The sequence below is a fragment of the Galeopterus variegatus genome, unplaced genomic scaffold (genome assembly GCF_000696425.1).
Source record: "Galeopterus variegatus unplaced genomic scaffold, G_variegatus-3.0.2 Scaffold732, whole genome shotgun sequence".
NCBI lineage: Eukaryota > Metazoa > Chordata > Mammalia > Dermoptera > Cynocephalidae > Galeopterus > Galeopterus variegatus.
The window spans coordinates 159,886-180,060 of NW_007726843.1; the positions used below are offsets into that span (position 1 = coordinate 159,886).

At 39.8% G+C, this 20,175-nt stretch overlaps 1 protein-coding gene across 1 annotated transcript in view; it reads left to right on the top strand.

Moving 5' to 3' along the window:
- Window positions 1-20,175, top strand: part of SCGN (secretagogin, EF-hand calcium binding protein) — a 46,473-nt gene that overhangs the window by 10,582 nt on the left and 15,716 nt on the right. The window contains exons 4-7 of the mRNA XM_008571859.1: window positions 3,302-3,391; window positions 7,707-7,763; window positions 8,184-8,261; window positions 16,495-16,550. Coding sequence (XP_008570081.1) covers window positions 3,302-3,391; window positions 7,707-7,763; window positions 8,184-8,261; window positions 16,495-16,550 — 281 coding nt within the window. The remainder of the gene's footprint in view (window positions 1-3,301; window positions 3,392-7,706; window positions 7,764-8,183; window positions 8,262-16,494; window positions 16,551-20,175) is intronic.

Consider the following 20,175-nt stretch of genomic DNA (forward strand, 5'->3'; position numbering starts at 1 on the left):
GGAGCGCCGCCGCGCTTCCCAAGCGGCGCACTATCCAGTGCGCCACCGGGCTGGCCCTAGATCAATCAATATTAATACCTACTTTATAATTGTGGAATTGAGGTAATGGAGGCCTTTCAGTTACCTGGTCCAACATTTGTCTCTACACGGTGTCCTGTTCAAATTGAACCTTGATATGAGGAAAAACATACAATAAATGAGTTTGAACTTAAGCATCAGCTCCCAGTGCAGGTTGAAAAGATCTATCCCTGAAGATCATACACACACACACACACACACACACACGCACGCGCACGCGCACGCGCACACACACACGCACACAGACAAACAGCCTATTGCTGTCTTTACTTCGACTCCACCACTTTTAGTGAGTATTTACTAAAGCAAGCAACTGTGCTAAGCATACAGTGCCTTAGATGGTCTACTTCTTTCCTGATAATTCCTGCTTCCAGTTCCAAAAAGGTTTACAATTTAGAAAGGATTTCCACATACAGTATGTTGTTGTTTTCCCACAGTACCTATAGAAGAAAGGCCTGGAACATTACCCTTTTTTTACAGATAAGGAAATGGAATTACTTTCCTAGCATCATATGGCCAAGTAAGTGGCAGGAGTTTCGGTGTAACCTTGCTTATAGGTCTGAATCTATACAAGTTCATACTATATAGGTATAAATCTATACATAAAAATTAGATTGTCTGAAACTAAGATATTATTTCACAGTCAAAATTGCCTGCTAGACATATTATCTGACATCTGAAGAGCTATTCTCTTGATGCTGCCATACTTGGCTCGTCAATATTATTGAAGAAAATAATACAGCAAGTTCTTCAGCAAGCTACGGTAACAGGGCAAGATAATGCCTTTATATAAAAATGCACATGGCCACCAGGAGGCTGCCTTTTCAGAAAATTAATAAACTAAACCCTAGATTTATGAGTGTAGCTGTTTCCAAAATTTTTACTTAAAGGCAAAATTGTACAGGTAACCAATAATTCATACTACAATTGATGTAAAAGTGTCAACGTATCCACCAATGGAAAAGCAAGAACAAGCATCAAGCTAGATGCACCAAAGTATTCACAACTGTATGTTCATTGTTGCATTTTCTAGCCCCTAGAGCAGGGCATAGCACATAGTAGTGCTTAATACATATCTGTTGACTTAATGAATGAATGAATGAATGAAACATAGTAAATAACTGAAAACTATTCTGTTATCTCACTAATAGCAGGTAGACATTCCTGAGCAATCGGCCAACCATTTTGTCATTGAGTCCTGCCAATGAGTGCCAGTGAGATGGTTCTTTGTAGAAAAGCTGATGGTGCAGGATTAGGTTGTTCCCAAGACCCCTTAAAACCTCATGAGTCTGAGTCTAAGAGCAGCAAGGTAGTCTGTTTCCCCTACATTCTCCTGCTGTGCCATTGACTATTTCACTTACTCCAATTACAGGTACCTGTGACATAAAAATCATACCAACTTGACACATTTTAGATGTTCTAGCAAAAAGTAAAATGGGGAAGAGGCCACTACTGAAAACCAAAGTGAGGTTTAGGGATAATCTGTATATATTACTTGCCTAGGACTCCTCTGTGCCTCTCCAAAATAGAAGACAGAGTGAGTTCTAAAGACCTAGCACTAGTGAGTTACATTTTAATTGTGTTTCTTAGCCTGTGCCACCCCTATGTGAAAATACTGCTTCATCTAGAACAGCAGTTCCCAGTTTCAGTTGACCTTGTGTGGGCTGGTCAGAAAAGCATAAAGTCAATATGATGTAATACGAAATCTTGGGCAAGTTACTTAACTTCTCTGAGCTTCACTCTTCTTTGCCAACATGGCAGTTACCATTTATTGACTGTTTAATGTTGACTGGTTGTTTTGCTAAACAGCTTATAAATATTGGCTAATTTTACTTTCAGTCTTCACATAAGTACCAGGATATCAATATTATTATCCCCCATTTTCCAAATGAGAAAATTGAGCACAGAGATATCAATTAAATTGCCCAAGATCAAATAATTGGTGAGTAATGGAGAAGGAATTTGGTTCCACTCGAAAGCCTGTCACTCACACATTGTGCCATGCTGTCTCCCATTGATAAAAGGGAGATATTTATACTTATCCCAAAGAACTGGTGTGAGAACTTAACGAGATGGTAAATGAAAAGCACCTTGCCAGTGCCTGCCATGTAGTAAGTACTTAATATGTGACAGTTATTATTAACATGATGTGTCCTTGAGCTGACCCACATCCAACTGGAGAATGTGAGTGGGAATGTGAACTAATCATGCCTAAAACCCACCAACAGCATTTGCCCTGGACTCATTGTGTGGCATTATACAAGATGAGATGGCCATTATTTATGAGGACAACTCAGAAAAAGGCAATATATACTGCAATACCCTAGGTTTGGCAATGAACCAGCCAAACCTGTCTATGTGCTAAAACAAGTATTATAATCACTTAGGGGAAAAAAGTTACTACCTTTGTTCATGGGAGTAAGTGAAGTAAATCAATCAAACTGATGCTTATATAGAAAGCTGGCTGGTTGAATTTGTCACACTTGAATTAACTATTGTAGTATCATATAGACACTAATAATGTAAAGGAACATAAGCCATAGCCAACATTCAAGAATCAAGCCAGACAGCTGTCATTCCTGTTTTGCATATGGCACCAAAGTACTTTGTATCTCACCAGCAAAGCATAATGGTTGAAAGTGTGGGCTTGAGATTGCCTCAATTAAGTCCCAACTACACCACTACTAACTACAAAACTTCAGCAAATTCTTTTTGTGGAGCCCAGTTTCCTTAACCAGAAAATAATAGTAATGGTGTGTTGTGTACTTTATAGGATGTTGTTAAGTTTAAGAGAGTTAGCATATGTAAGCATTTAGAACAATGCTTGGCATATATATAAACATTATTTTCTATTTGCTATTTTTATATTCTATTATTTTTATATTCTATCATTATAGAATTAAGTTAATTTAGTATTAGAAGTTCTTAGAGTAGTGCCTGGAACATATTAAGTACTTAACAAATTTATTATTCATAGTATTATTATTTTGCATTGTAAGCTCATGGAAGGCAGATATTCATAGTGTTTCCTACCTAGTAGGAGTGCGATACTTTTTAAAAGAATCAGTGAATCAAAGAATGACAATCAAGACCACAGAAATGCAACCTGGGCTCTCCATCCTGAGCGATGAGCTCTTCTGCCCAATGGTATATCCCACCATGCCTTTTACCCAAGGAGCACTCCTTAAATGGACACTGACTGCTATTTTTTCTGTTCCTTCAGCTTGCTGGTATGTTTTTGTCTGCGGATGAAAACTTTCTTCTGCTCTTTCGCCGGGAAACCCCCTTGGACAGCAGCGTGGAGTTTATGCGGGTGAGTGTTTGATCATGTTTCTATGTAGAAAGAAGATTGAGAGGTGGCCTGGATCCTAGCCACCTGCTGTGGCTGCTACCACTCCTGCCCAGTCCCCAAGGGAGAGCTGCACACAGAGGAAAAGATGAAGCAAAGAATCCCTTAGTGATGAGCCAGGACTTTGGGCCCAAACCCCAATGTGCTTTCTCAGCCTTGGTCTGGGCTGTTCCTGAGCTGATAGTCTCCTTTAGCTTATGCTGGAGGAAGGCTTAGACTGGGGGCCAGGCATGTGTGCTGAAAAATACAAAGGGAGGGTGGGAGGGGTGGAGGTGGGGAACTGGAGGCTGGACAGCATGTGCCCCATCTAAAGCCATTAGTCCTGTGGAGCTTCAGCAAACTGTTGCCTTTTGTGAGTCTTGTCTAGAAATCTAGACTCTATGGGAAACTACCTATTTTTAAATGTTGGCAGCTAATTCTAGCTTTGAAGGCATGGTCCGGTAAAAACATAATTTACTAGAGTGTTGATCCAGCCACTGGGTCTTCTGTTTGCAACCACTGGGCTCAAGTAAAAACTAAAGGCAGAACCAATGGCCCCTCTAGTCTCTTTCCCTGTGGGGTACCCCTCCCTCAGCCCCTAGGTAATACTGCTCTGTTGGTGAAGAAGGACCAGAGAAGGGCATATTAGGGGTTCTCCAAGGCCAGAGCAGCAGATTCTACACAGCTACTGCACCCAGGTTCCCATTCCTGAAATAGTTACCACATTCCCGTTTAGGAGATGATACTTAGCATTCCTTTGCACTATTTTGTTTATCTTTATGTAAAATTGGACAATCACATGCATAGGTAATTCACAGAAGAAATCTGAATGAACCATAAAGATATGCCAGTAACCCAAGAAATGTAAATTAAAACAACTAATTTTCTTACTAAATGGTAAAGATTGGGCTGGCCTGGTGGCGCACTGCTACAGTGCGCCGCATAGGAGCGTGGCAGCGCTCCCGCCGAGGGTTCGGATCACACGTACAGACCGGTTCCCGCTCACTGGCTGAGCGAGGTGCGGGCGCATCACCGAGGGTTGCGATCCGTTGCCGGACACGAAAAAAGACAAAAAAGGAAAAAAAAATTTTTTTTTCGTGACCGGAAACGGATCGCAACCCTCGGTGATGCGCCCGCACCTCGCTCAGCCAGTGAGCGGGAACCGGTCTGTACGTGGGATCCGAACCCTCGGCGGGAGCGCTGCCACGCTCCTAAGCGGCGCACTGTAGCAGTGCGCCACCGGGCCGGCCCTAAATGGTAAAGATTTTAAGAAGATCCACAAAAATATGCAATGCTGGCAAGGAAGTCTTGAGATTGTTCTTCGTGCTCTGTCAGTAGGCATGCACTGTGGGATAATTTTATGGAAACTAATTCTGCAAAAATTCAGTCAGGATGCTTTAAAATTTCATTATCCAGAGTTAATTTTTTAAAAAAATTTTACCCTTTGACTTAATAATTCTACTTCTTCAGGCATCTATCTTATGGACATAATCAGAGATACAGACAAAAGTTTGCTATACAATGATGTTCATTAAATGTTGCAATGGTACTTACAGTAAAAAACAGTAAAAAATAACACAAACATCTAACAAAGAAGAAAAAGTTAGGTAAATTATGATACATTCATATGATTCATTCATTCCACAAATACTTATAAGCACTGCACTATTCCAGGCACTGTTCTAGGTGCTGGAGATTCATTAGAAAAAAAACCCATCATTGAAAATTAGGTATCACTAAAGATCAAGTTTTCAAAGAATATTTAATGACATGGAGAAAATGCAATATAATATTAAGAAACAAAATTATATATGCAGTCTGTTTTTAACTTTGTTTAAAAAAGCACTCACCCTAACACCTGCATAAATAAGACAGTAGGTAAATACACAAAAGATAAATATTGGTTGTTTAATTGTGTTTTAAAATGCTCACAGAAAATTTTAAATGAAAATAATAAATAGATCACCAAGTGTATAGATAGTATGACCTCCAGTTTGTTGTGTATGTAATAGAACTATGCTGGAAAAGAAACACATAGAAATAGAAATGATAAGTAATTATCTCTGGGGTAGGAATTTTTAGAGATTATAACTCTCTTCTACTTGTATTTCGTTAATTTTGTACAATAAACATGATTTACCTTTTTTTTTTTTTTGGGGGCTGGCTGATATGGGGATCCGAACCTTAAACCTATGATTTACTTTAATAATACAAAAAAAAAAAAAAAAAGATACTAAAATGTTAGGCCTTTATAATATAATAAATGTTTAGTCTTTAATAATTTTGAGAAATATGAAAAGGAAATGGCACTAAAGAGCCTTCCTTTTTTTAAAAGAAAAAAATTACATTTTTTTCCCTCCCTTCTAGTTTGTCAACTTATTCTGCAAAAAGTGCTTTCCCCTTCTCTACCCAATTTTTTTTTTTATATCATTGTGGATTCTTGAGTTCTTTTTTAAAATTAAATTTGTTATAACCCATTAATATCCTATATATTTTAAGAAATTTTAAGTTAATGTCTTTACTTTTCCCCTGAACCCTAGGACCTTAACACACTTGAACTCTTAATACATACCTACTAGCTTACATGCCACTATTGCCCAGAATATCAGTTCTACCTTGTTTCTTTGACTCTACAAATTTTATACAGCCAAGATTTGTTTCAATTTGCCCACACGTTGACTTCTTTCACCATTTCTTTTTGTTTCTTAATTCCCTTCATCATGTGCTTCCTTCTTCCTAGAGTAAATCCTTAACTACAAGTCTGAGGGTAATACATTCTGTTTCTGTTTGTCTAGACTTTGCTTTCATTCTTTAAAGATAGACTTGCTGATTGTTCACGTAAAAATCTTTGGTCCTCCAATGGCTCAGCTATAGTAAGACTATAAGATAATTTAAATAAAAAAGGCTCGGAGAATAGTATTAAAAAGCATGTAAAATGTGTTCTTTATTATTTAAAATTCTCATAGTTTTGGTATATTCAACCAATAAATGTTAGAAAGTAAATCACATTTAACTCATTGATTTTGTAAGTCTGGTAAACTTCAGACATAAATGACAGGGACAGCATCAGTGTCAACACTTCCCACTCTCTCTGCCAGGTCTGTGGTCAGGGCCCTGATTGTGGTCTAGAATGATGGTCCCTTCAGTTGGTAACACAGGCGACTCATTTAGGATCTAAGGAAAATCTTCCAACTAAAACAAAACAAAATAAAACTTAGTGCTACTTTTCCTTTTGTGCAGGAGTTAAGGAGCTTGCCAGTTGATGTGAGGCTTGTCCATGGAATAATCAGAGGTGGTCAGAGTAACAGCATTTATTAAAGAAAGTAGTTCAGTGCTTTCCTCAAAGATTTTCAGCTGTTCTGTCTTCCAGTTCAGTAATTGTATCTTTAGCTCTGTGAATGCTGGTTTCAAACCGGTGAGAAGTATGGCTTAGTCATGGTGAATTATCAGAAATATTTTATACACTCCACCCAGACAAAGCCAAGGCCACACAGGCAAGATTACTTACGGGACTTTTCTATAGTGTATCTTTTTTTTTTTTTAGTCACTCTTTCATTAAGGTTTCACTTTTTGGAATTTTAGTTTTAAGTAGGTGCCTTAATCTGATTTCCTACCTTGTGTGGGCCCCAGGATTTGTCCCGTCTACCAGGTGTGCAGTTTTCTGATAAAGCCCCAGGCTGTGTTGCCAGGGACCAGATATACCTGGGACAAGCTTTGTTTTCAGTCCTACATTAGCTCTCCGGGTTTATGCTTTTCTCTCATGTTGGGCCTCTCAGAAGTCCTCTCTCTTTCTTGTCAGCTCAATTATATATTTGAAGAGTTGTTTTTATAGTAACATCCTGCATTTTTAAGTATTTAATACAGTGAAGGTTTCTTAGTTTCCCATATTGTCCCAAATTGAAGTTCATCTCTTCTTATCTTTCCATTCTGAGCATTCTTAAAGAACCCTTTCAATGAAACACTGTGATCCTATTAAGTGGCTCCAAGTGGAAGCAATGATCCATTTCCTGTAAGTTTTGCCTGAACAATTGCTGTCACCAAAAAAGCCTAAAACTTCCTATAGAAAGTCTCTCTTTCTCTCTCTCTCTCTTTTTTTTTTTTTTTTGTAGCTGGCTGGTGTGGAGTTCTGAACCCTTGACCTTGATGTTTTCAGCACCATGCTCTACCAAGTGAGCAACCAGCCAGCCCCCTTTCATCTAGTTAAGTACTGTTTTCAGATGCGGAACCATAGCAGACACCAGCGTAAATCAATCCCAACTTATTTGAGGATAAATGGATTGACAACTTTTGTGTATTTCAGATTTGGCGCAAATATGATGCTGACAGCAGTGGCTTTATATCAGCTGCTGAGCTTCGTGTAAGTGTCACTGGGAAATGTCACTGGGTAAAGGGCAGGTTTGTTCATCGTTGGGAATTTGATATATGTCTATCATGAGTTTGATTTCCATGGGCCCAAGAAACATGGATTTGAATTTGTTAATTTTTAAAAAAATGTTTTCATGTTAAAAGGTTTAGAAAGTGCGGTTCACATCGTTCTCTCTGGAAATAGTCGAGCACTTATGATACTTGTTTTCATGCCTGGAGCTATCTATCCTCTGGGTTCCATGAGCTCCCTTCAAACAGTGACAGCCCTCCATTCTTGGATTTATTGCTTGCTAAAAACATTCTATTGCCTCTTTGAAGTAAATGAACCACAATCCTTAAAATAAAGCCTCTCGAGACTTCTGCAGTTTATTTGTTCACTATATACAATGTGACTCTTCTCTTGGTGCCACAGAACTTCCTCCGAGACCTTTTCCTCCACCACAAAAAGGCCATTTCTGAGGCTAAACTGGAAGAATACACTGGTACCATGGTGAGTAATGTAGTGTATGATCTCCACAAGCACCTTACTTGCTACTTCCCCAAGGCTCAGAAACAGTGTCTGGCACAGGGTAAGTCCTGGAAAAATGTCTGCAGGCTAAGTGGGAAAATGCATGAAAAAACCTTAACTCTGGAAAACATTGGCTTGAGCTGTTTTAGCCTCTCTCTGGGCCAGATTGCACGTATTTGAGAGACAAAGCTGTTCACTTGTCCTTGGGGAGGCCTGGAAAGTCTAGTCAACATTAGGTTTCTAAGCACCAGTCCAGTGACCTTAATGTTAATCGAAGTCACATGGAAACAAGTAAACATGGACCTAGACAATCAGGACCAAACAAATGGATGCTGCCTATCACCAGGGCGGATGACTTTACTTGCTTAGAGTGTTGATTTAGTGCGGTGGTGAGTCACAGATGGAAAACGTGTGTTCCACCTCTGCCACGGACTATCTATGATCTAGGAAAACTGTCAAGCCTCCTAAGTTTATTTACTGCTTCTGTAAAATGGGTATTGATAGTCCCTAACTACTGTGCAGGCAAAGTGAGTTGATGAATATGAAGACCTTTGCATACTGTCTAGAGCATACTGGGCTATACATGTTAGTTCTCCTTGTAGTAGTTGTCGTGGTCCATGTTGTCATTATTTCACATTCCCTAAATGGCATCCTCGTAACAAATGACCCTGAGACTATTTCAGGGTCAAACTCCCTGGAAAATGCTGAAATAGGAGAAGGTGGCTTCGGTGAACTTGTCCTCATATTCTGTTTCAATACCTAACCTGACGCATGTTCTCTCACTACTAGTCAACAACTTGCATTGAATAGGATCTGGCTGCTCTACCTTTTGCCTTCCCCTAACCCCCTCCCATCCCCAGGTGTGTGCTTCATTCCCATCAAACTCTGCAGGTTTCTTAATTAGTAAGCAAGGATTCTGCAGATAAAGGCTTAATTATGAGCAGACTCACCTTACCCAACCTTGGGGTGAATAGTTAGGGATACATGTCACTGAGAAGCGTTTGTGGATTCCTGTTAAAATGTGTACCGCTAGGTTGATCTATTTAGGCATTTAATTGGTGTTTCCAAACGCTCTATTATTTCTAACAACTCTACAGCGTTGGCATTGTTCCTGCTATTTTATGTATCTGATGACTAAGGCTTAGAACGGGTAAGTGACTAAGTCACCATCAAGTTAAATTCTTGAACTCATTTGAGAGATCAGATAACTGAAAAAAAGTTAGGTTATCCAGCCAAAGCCACCAGTTAAACTGGAAGCTAAGCTCTCTTGGTTTTCAGCCCTGAACCTTCCCAGCTCTCACTCTACTACTCTGAATGCTGCCCCCCATCAAGTGAGTGTGCCCGGGAAGGAAGAAATTGCTCTTGACCACGACAACTTGTAAATGGCCTGGAGAGAAGAAAAGATGATGTCTAGGAGAGAATCAGATCCTAGGACAGAATCTCAATTAAGGAAATAATTTGGCTTCTTAGTATATTGATTTGTTTTAATAGCATGCAAAATAATATTCAAAATCCAGAGTAAATAGTGCTCAACACTAAAGAGCAAAGTGGGAAATCCCTAGAAGCGGGAAGCAGTTTTCCAGCTTCAGGAAAATCCCTAGGTTCCTTTCAAGCTAAGCTCCAGTGAAACCCTCTAGTAGAATAAATAATACGAAAAAGGAAATTAGACTGAAACTGCCTGAAGGAAAGAACAAGGAGGTGTTTTTTCTAGTTGAACATATTTTAAATATTGATTTAAAATGTGATTTAGCACTAGCTATTGTTATCTTGATTTTATTGACTTACAAAACATGAACCACATAATGAATGTATTTGCATTTAGAATCTCCAGCATGTTTCTAGTATTTCTTTGAATGTCTTTGACTTTGAGGGGCTTCCCCCACCTTCCAACTAACAATCATAAACCACTACTTTCTGACTTCTTAATATAGCTCAGCTCAGCTATTTTTTCCCTGCTTTTCTTCACCTGGTTCTTGTTCATCCTTCAATATTCAGTTAGATGTCATCTTGCCCTAACCTTTTTCCATAGTGGATCCCAGTACTCCTTCTCTGTGCCCCTTTAGTGCCTTGTCATTCCACAAATATCCGTTAACTATCTACCATGCCCTGGGCATTATTCTAGTCAATGGGGATTCAACAGTGAGCAAAACAGACAAAGGAGAGACCAACAATAAACTATACATGTAATAAATAATAAATTGTATTGCATGATAGAAGGTGATGAATGTTATGGAAAAAATGAACAAGTAGACCTGGTCTGGGGATGGCAGCTCCAGCGGGGGCCGCTGCGGTAGGACACTGAGGAGAAGGTGTGACCCTCACAGGGTGGTCAGAGCCTTTGGAAGGTGAGACATGAGGCAAGACCGAGGGTACAGCAAGCACAGGGCCCCTAGAGCAGGAGTGTGCCTGCGATTTTGAAGAACAGGGAGACCAGTGTGGCTGGAGCAGAGTAAGCAAGGATGAGACTAAACAGGGGCCAGACCATGTGAGGACGTGGGGCTTTAGTCTGGGTGCGAGCGGGAGCTGCCTGAGGGGTTGAAGATGTCATGATTTGGCCGCTGTGTTGAGAAGAGCTCAAAATGGGTAAGGAGGGCCTCTGGAAGCCCTCATAAGAGGCTCTTCCTGCCATCCAGGTGAGAGAGGACGGCAGTGGAGACTAACGGGGGACAGAAGAGGTGAGAGCTAAACATATTTTGAAGATGGAGTCAGTAGGATTTCCTGGTGAATCAGGTTAGAGTCAAGGATGACATGACATTAGCTGTTTATGGGTCTCGTACCCCACTAGCCTGTGACTCCTCAAGGGCAAGGACAGTATTTTATCTCCCTGTCCCAGCCCTCACATGGGGCCTGGCACTCAGTGGGCTACTTCATGCAAATTAGACCGAACCTTGAGTTGTTGCCTAATAGCCAGCTATGAATAAACCATGACAAAATAAGTAACATTTGTCTTTGGGACCCTCCCACCTTCCTTGTCTGTGTTCCTTGTGACCCTGTACCCCTGTCATGGCTCTGGCACTCTCTTGGGGTGCCTGGTGGGTTGGGTATTGCACATTTTGGCATATTGCATGTTTCGACATTTCTCATAGATCCAACCTTCTCCAAGCAGTGCCTTATGTCCTGTAATTCTCCTCCCCCCAGCCCCCTTAAACTTAAACCAGACCCTCTAAAGTAGAGCCAAAGAGGGTGCCTGGCAGTGCTGAGCTCTACTCTTTTATGGCTCTCACCGGAGAAAGTGTCAGCCTGAAGGATCCCAACAAGGCAGGTGTATGAGCCTTGCTGAGCCCAGAGGGCAGAGAGACTGGAGGACCAAGCTGAGGATGAGAGGTAGGAGGAGCAGGAAACCTGGAAACCAGGCCTGGAGTGAGGGCTAGAGCCAGAGACAGCAGGGGAAACAAAGCAGAGCAAACTTGGAAAGGAAAAACAGAGCAGGACAAGTCCTAGTGGATTCAGATCACCATATTCCTTTTCTTGAGTCGAGTCTGGGGTGCCCCCTCTGGGTTGAGGGTAGGGTCTCAAAGTAACTTAGAACATCCCCTCCCTCACCAAAGCATCACTCTCTTTGTGCTTTACTCTCTAGTTAGGACAATGATCCTGTAAATTAACTCACACAAAGATGTGAATTCAGTCATTTGATGAATATTTAGGAAGAAACTACCAAGAAAGACGTGATCCCTGCCCTTATGGAGGCTTCCAATTGGGGAAATCTGGTAAAGGAGGGAAAAGGAGCAAAAATACACCCTGGTCCTTCCTCTCATCTCCACTGTGCACATCCCTGTCATGGGCACTGTCCAATAAGAAGGGGCTGGAAATCAATTTTCCCTTCAATTCTGAAATACCTCGAGACCCAACTGAGATATTTTTGAAAATGCTCCTTTAGTTTTCAAAAATTAGATGCCATGGGGCCCCTGTGGATTGAAATGAAGCAGAAATTCTCTAGTGTCAGCAAAGGCGGGACAAACACAGGTACGTGGACAGAATTAGAGTTAAATTGTTACAAGACATCCTCTCAACTGAGCACGTGTAGTATTTTATGTTCATTGAAGGATAGCCAGTGCTTATTCTAGTATTGAGTACAACGGACCTCCGTATCAATGGGTTCTGCGTTCGCAGATTCAACCAACTGTGGATGGTGAGTATCCAGAAAAATAATTTTGCATTTGTACTGAACCTGTACAGACTTTTTAAAAATCATTATTCCCTAAACAATGCAGTATAATAACTATTTACAAAGCATTTACATTGTATTATGTATTATAATTAATCTAGAGATGATTTAAGGTATATGGGAGGATGTGTGTAAGTTATATGTGAATACCATTCTATAGCAGGGACTTGAGCATTCTCGGGTTTTGGTATCCATGGGGGTCCTGGAACCACCCCCCCAGAGACACGGAAGGAGGGCTATATTTTAATAACAATAATTGTGTGCACTTCATGCTGAGCCCTGACTGAAGCACTTTACTTCTCACTTCATTCTCACTAAACCGTATAAAATAGGTATTTTTAAACCCCATCTGTACAAAGGAAAAAAACAGGGTTGTAGACTTTAACTGGTCAACTATGGTAAGGGGCGGAGTGGAAATTTAGACCCAAATCTGCTTCTAAAGCCCGTATTTTCAACCATAATATTCATGTGTGAATGTCTGAGTTTTAAATTATTAAAAAGAAAACTTTCAAAAGAGGGAGAGTGAAGCTCTATCGAGAGATCAGGAAGAGAAGATGATCCTTTGCAGAACGTGAACAGCAAGGTTAGGACAAAGCCATGTTAGAAAGTGTAGATTCTCTGAATATTTCTAAAGATGAGATAACACTGGAGCTCTGACAGACACAATAGGATTTACTACTCAGAAAAATGGATTTTTCTCCTCATGAAGTCCCGAAGTAATCCTTAGAATTATTAAACACCAAGTAGGAAACAAATTAATAAAAGACAATGGAAAATAACAAAGGGTTCTACAAAATTGTTACGGAGAGGAGAGAAACACTGATCAAATTGGGGAAGGAAGACAACTGAATTGTGGCTGCATAAAGCCCCAGGGGTCACCTCATTTGGACAACGGGCAGGGAGGAGACATGTAGATAGTCCAGAAAGTCAAAACTATACTTTTCTGAAAAGAGAAGCCACAGATCACATATCAGCCCAGCAGCCCTAGTTGCCTAGAGTTCTTTCCTTCACGGCCCTCATGCTTAAATTTAAGGAACCCTGGGCTGGCAGCATCTTACAATGGGGTGCCCTGAACTGAAGAAAATCCAGCAATGTGCAATTTTTGATGGCTTTGAGATGAGTCTAGAGTCCTGTGAAGCAGCTAAGAGGAATCAGAGTGGTCTCACCCAGCTTTTAATTATCCAGGTTGATTGAGAATCATTCATTGGCCAAGACTGTGCTATTATCGTGTGTCAGTTCCATTGCTAAAACCTTGTAATTTTTCTGCTCATGTGTGATGCAGTTAAATATTTATTTTTATTCTAAATTGTCCCACGGAGATGGGCCCATGATCAAACCCTCCATGTGGCCCCTATAACTAGCTCTTTATGCACTGAGTTGATAGCCAAGCATAGAGAAATCTGATCTGAAAGAGTTTCCACCTGAAGATCTGAGTTTGACCAGAAAACGATTTGAGTTTAATGAGATTTTGGTGAATCTACTTCATTTTTCTTTCCTAAGTTATAGAGGTAACTTATACTTTGGAACTGGACTATTAATTTTTTTTAAAGGCTTTTTATATTTCTCTAGAAACCACTGGGTACACTAACTTTTATAAACTCACCTTTCTCAAAAAGACTTCTGTATCCTGAGCTCTAAGGAAGTGATACACCAAGCGTGAAGTCACATTATTGCTGCTTTAATGGTTTTTTATTAAGCAATGGACACAGTCATGGCAACACTGCATTAAAGATTTGACTCTGAGGTTTAGCATCAAATGCTTTACTTAGGAGATGTAACCTACTAAATGAACTCAAATTGAGCTGAATAAGGATTGGCGCATTTGGAAACTAGTGGAAACATGACTAATGAATGAGTCGAGGCAGAACTGCCAATCAGAAGAGAAAAGCAGAGGCCTGCACACGTTGTCTTATGCCTATTCCTAATTAATGTTCTGTACAAGGAAGGAAGCAGCCTGTTAACAAAATCTAATTATGATACTGAATCGAGAGATGCTGTCAATACCAGGCAGGGGGGAAGATGAACTTCTGGATAGGATATTATTAGATGATATCCAGTTTGGTTAAATGTGAGCTAATACCTCTGGGAGATATTAAGCTCATGTACCAAATTAGAGCATGACATGTGAACTATTGTAAAACAACAAATTAAAATCTGAGACCATGGCAGACAAAGAGAACTATACAAGGTTAAGCTTGTCCCCATCCTCCATCCTGGTCTTGGCTCTCATCCTTCATGCCTGCATCAAAGCAGCCGGTGTCCTATCTGCCTCCTACCCTAGGTCTAAGCATTCACCTCTCTGATCCAGGCTGGCTTGAGACATGTCTGGGCCCAATCCTGGCATCTCTTCTGTTCTATGTGCATCCTTACTCCACCAGTGATCTCAACCAGTCTCATGGTTTTAAATACTAGCTAAAGGCTGATGACCCTCAATTTATATCTCTGACTCAGACCACTTCTCTGAACTTCTTAGATACTTGGATGTGTATCTCCACTTAGATGCCCAACATGCATCTCAAACTTAGCATGTCTAAAATTGAAACTCTTATCTCCCCTGCACTCCTGGTCTTCCTCATCTCAATTAACATAAACACAACCTTTCAAGTTGCTGAAGGCAAAACTCTTGAAATCACCTTTGATGCCTCTTTATCACTCCTCATCTAATCAGCAAATCCTCTTGGCTGCATTCAAAATAGACCCTGAACCTGACCATTTCCCATTCAAGCCATAATTATCTGTCAACTGCATTATTGGAGAGGCTTCTTAACAGATCCCCCTATTTCCTCTTTTATCTCCTACAGTCTCTGTGAAAAATAGCAGCCAGAGTGGTCGTGTTATTCTATCAGTCAGATCATGTATTTTTTAATGCAAAAATCTGTTGAGTATATTTTCAGATTATCTCACTACCTCTTTTTCCCTGTGCAGCCTCCTCATGCGTTTAGAAGTATTCTGCAGCATTAAAATGTTGTGAAGTCACACAATTCACTCATATTCCAACTCAGACATGCAAAAATTTATTTCCTCTGTCTTGCTTAAACCAATCTGGTCTTCCCAATTTGTGGTTAGTGCAGAAATTTTTAACTTTTAGCCCTATCTTTTTAAAAGCCTAGTCTGATCTAATAATGAAAACAGTCTCTTTAGACAATGCTAAGTCTCTCTGTGACATGAAAGTGTATATTTCAAGACAGCCAGAAAAGAGGAAATTGAGTGCTATAATCACAAAGAAATGATAAAGGGTTAGGTGATAGATAGGCTAACTATTCTAATTAAAACATTATATAATACATACATGTGTTGCAACAACAAATTATACCCCGTAAACAAGTGCAATGAAAAAGATAAAATAAAAATTAAAAAAAAAAATAGAGAAAGAATAGAAAGTCTCAGCCTCAACTTCTTTGCCTTCTTGGAAAAATGAGATTTCTTCTATGATACGAACCCTCTGGGCTTGGTCGTTGATACGCTATATGTGAGTTATAGAATAATTTCAGAAAACCTTGAGTGAAAGCAGAACCCAGATTTCAAGCTTATAATCATTATGCAAAATCCTATTTTGCCTGTCAGAAAATCTGGTAGTCATTATTGCTATTCACCAAATAATTACTGTTTTCCTCCCAAGAATATGGTAGAATTGCATAGCTCTGCCCCTTTGAAGTCAGGTTTGGCCAGGGATTTGCTCTGGACAATGAAATTTTAATCAGTAGGTGATTTTTCTTTCTCTCTTTCTGCCACATAGTAGCTGCTTTGTCAGTCCAAGTCCCAGAATGCAGACAAAATGGATTCTCATATAATACGAGCAGGAAATAAATTTGTGTTGTGTTAAGCCATTGAGATTTAGGAGTTTTAGGAACTATGGCCCATCCTAACACGGAAGCTGACATGCAATCCCTTCTGTGGCAAATAATAATTTCCTTCCATGTATGTGGGTTCCTCAGCCAATTTAAGCCAATGTGTAATTAGAACGGCAAAATAGAAAAACGCTCTAATAAATTTCAAAATGAATTCCTGTTACAAGTATTTCTCCCAACCATTTTCCCTTCTGCATTTCAGATGAAGATCTTTGACAAAAATAAAGATGGTCGGTTGGATCTTAATGACTTGGCAAGGTGAGTAGCGTGGAAATGATCGAGTGACAGAGGGCACGACAGTGATTGAGGAAGCAGTTACAGGCTGAAGGGCAGCAGCAGGTGTAGCTGGCAGAGAGGAATTCCAAGGACTGAGGGCAGGCTTTCAATGATGAGCATTAACTCAACAATGGCACAAGCAGATGTTAGTTTTGTCTCTTAGTGGACATTAGCCTGAGTCCAGAATCACCAAATCCTGCACCAGCTGCCTCCTTTCTTGGCAGCTACCTCTGCCAGGTTTTGAAGGATATCTGCAAAAGGGGACGCACAGGGAAGAATTTCTCTCCAGTAGCGACCAGAACATTGACCCCAGCACACTACATGGTTTCTACCTGTGCCTTGTAGTAGCTGTGAGGCAGCCTGTGTGCCCTCCTTGGCCACTTCCCCAGGACCCTTTGGCCACTTTGATGAAGAAGAGGCACAGGAGACCAGCCAAAGAGGGACAAAAGTGTTTTTCCCAAAAGTCTAGGGCAGAAGCGATCTTGGCTCCATAGTGTTCCCTGGATCCCACCTGGTTCTCTTGGCCAACAAGGCAGGGTTCCTCTCAAGTAGGGGTGAGAGAGCTGTGCAATCTTAGGAAGGAAACCCAAAGCATCGCAAAGATGCATTCAAAAGATGGTAATCTGGGTGAAAACAAGAGCTTTTAATCTCCTTGCTCCTCACACCAAAAGCACCCATCCACCTGGTACCCTGCCTCCACAGTGTGATTCTCAGAGGTGGTGAGAATAGAAGAGCCTCAAGCACTCATGGAGGCTGCAGTGTGTTACCATCAGTAAAGGTCCCAGAGCAGCTGCTGTCTACCCTGTCAGTCCCAACACTCTTGTTTACTACTGAAATAAAATCCACAGACAGGATAACCTGCCTATGCACATAACACTAAAATAGTATCATGCACAGACTATAACATATGAAGGAGAAATAAAAGGAAAGCTGTTAATAATAAAATAACACATATTTCAGTGCATAAGTGCTTGGATACAACCATAGTGAAGACATAATGAAGTGGTCAGATACTAGCACCTGGTACGGACTCACCAGGAATATGGCAGCTCAGGTGCTGACTTAGACAAGTGTGGCCTTTGGCAATTCATGTATCAGGAGCTCAATTGCTGTTGATATGATTTGACAAAAATAATAAATAAATCTTGGTAGAGTTCCAAATGAAACAAAGTACATTCATCCCTCAGTGCAATTCAGTATACCATATGGAATATTGATGTGATTAGTATATCATGTATACCTTGCAAAAATACCATAGGTTTTTATGTTCATAAGAATTCAGTTCCAGGCTCAGATAATTATAAACAGGGTTTTTACATACATGATTGCCCCACTGGGCATTTGAAAATCAAGTAGGACATGGGACAATTCTTCATTCTGTGGAAATTTCCATGCAATGCAAGGCATCTAGCATCCCTGGCCCTATCTACAAAATGCCAGTTGTGTTCCCCCATCACTGTGATAACTAAAAATCCCCCCTTCATACATCCAAACACCACTTAGAGATCGTACTGCATGGTCCTACCTCTAGGGTAGGGACTATGCTTTAATCTCTTTAACAGTTTCTTACCCAGTGAAGTGTTAAGTGCACAGGAGGATTCAATGAGTAGTTGTGGATTGAAGGAGTTATCATAGCATTGAACAGAGAAGCAAGGCAGCAAAACAGTTAGTACATTATTTTAAAAGCAGTTTGATATGAAATTTGAAAATAACAACTGTGGTAGGCAGAATAAAGATGCCCACATCCTAAAATCTGGAACCAGTAAATATTTTATGTTACATGGCAAGGATGAATTAAATTTACGGATAGAATTAAGGTTGCTAATCAATAGACCTAAAATACAGAGATTATTCTGGATTATCTGGGTAGACCCAATGTAATAAGAAGGGCCCTTTTAATGTGAAAGAGGGAGGCAGAAGGTCAGAGTGGTTTGAAAATGTTACACTGCTGAGTTTGAAGTGGAGGAAGGGGCCAGGAGCCAAAGAATGCAGGCAGCCTCTAGAAGCTGAAAAAGACAAGGGAAGGGATTTTCCCCGAGAGCTTCCAGAAGGAATGCAGCCCTGTAAACACCTTGATTTTTGCCCAGTGAGTTCTATTTCAGACGTTGATTTTCAGGACTATAAATTATTACAGTTGTTTTAAGCCACTATATCTGTGACAATTTATTACAGCAGCTCTAGGAAACTAATACAACAACAAAGAGATCTTAAAACATGTACACATAGAAATTTTTTTCTGTGCTTCCAGTTCTGAAACACAGCTCAATTACTCCACATGAAAGCACTTCCCAGGTATATGTCCTCTGATTGGCAGCATGACTTGGACTGCCTTGTGCCAACAAATAGGGAGGACAGTATTCTTTGCAGACTCCCAAGATATTGTATTTTCTAATTGGCTCAAATTAATTCTTTCTATCCTGGGCATTCAGAGCAGCAAAATTTTCCAAACAAGGCATATAGTTGTACATTTTTTTTCTTCTTTTCCCTATATATGCCCATGATTATGAATACAACATAAATCTAATGTTTTAGTCTTTTGAAACTGACTCTATTCCATTAAAATGCAATTATAATTATACAGAAAAAAGACAGAAATGTTTTCTTTCTAAAACAAAAACAAGATAAATTTTTTATTGAGATATAACTTACATGCAATAAAGTTACTTTTTTAAGTGTACCATTCAGTAGATTTTAGTATATTCATAAGGTTGTTCAATCATCATCACTGTCTAATTCCAGAACATTTCATTATGCCAGAAAGATGCCCAGTAACCATTAGTAGTTTCTCCCCTTTCCCTCCTCCCACAAACCTCTGGCAACCACTAACCTAGTTTCTATACAGCTCTATGGATTTTTCTGCACATTTCATATAAATGGAATCATACACTATGTACCTTTCATGTCTGGCTATTTCACCTAGCATAATGTTTTCAAGTTTCATCCATGTTGTAACATGATCCGTAATTCTTTTTATGGCTGAATAATATTCCATTGTATGCATATACCATGTTTTCTTCATTCATCAGTTGATGTACATTTGGGTTGTTCCTACTTTTTAGATATTATAAATAATGCTGCTATGAACATCTCTGTACAAGTTTTTGTGTGAATACATGTTTTTGTATTGATTTATTTTTTTCGGTGGCTGGCCGGCATAGGGAACTGAACCCTTGAGTGTTTTTGATTCTCTTGTTATAAACCGAGGCATGGAATTTTTGGCCCATATGGTAATTCTATGTTTAATTTTCTGAGGAACTGCCAAACTGTTTCCAAAGTGGCTGTACCATTTTATATTCCCACCAACAATGTATGAGGGTTCCAATTTTTCCACATTCTAGTTGGTATGTGTTATTGTTTACATCTTTTTGATTATAGGAATCCTAGTGGTGTGAAGTGGTATCTCATTGTGATTTTGATTTGTATTTCCCTGATGACTAATGATTTTGAGCATATTTTAATGTGCTTACTGGCCATTTTTATATCTTCTTCAGATAAATTTCTATTTATATCTTTTGCTCATTTAAAAAATGGGGTTATTAGTCCTTTTATTGTTGAATTTTAAGAGTTCTTTATATATTCTGGATACTAGGTCCTTATCAGATATATG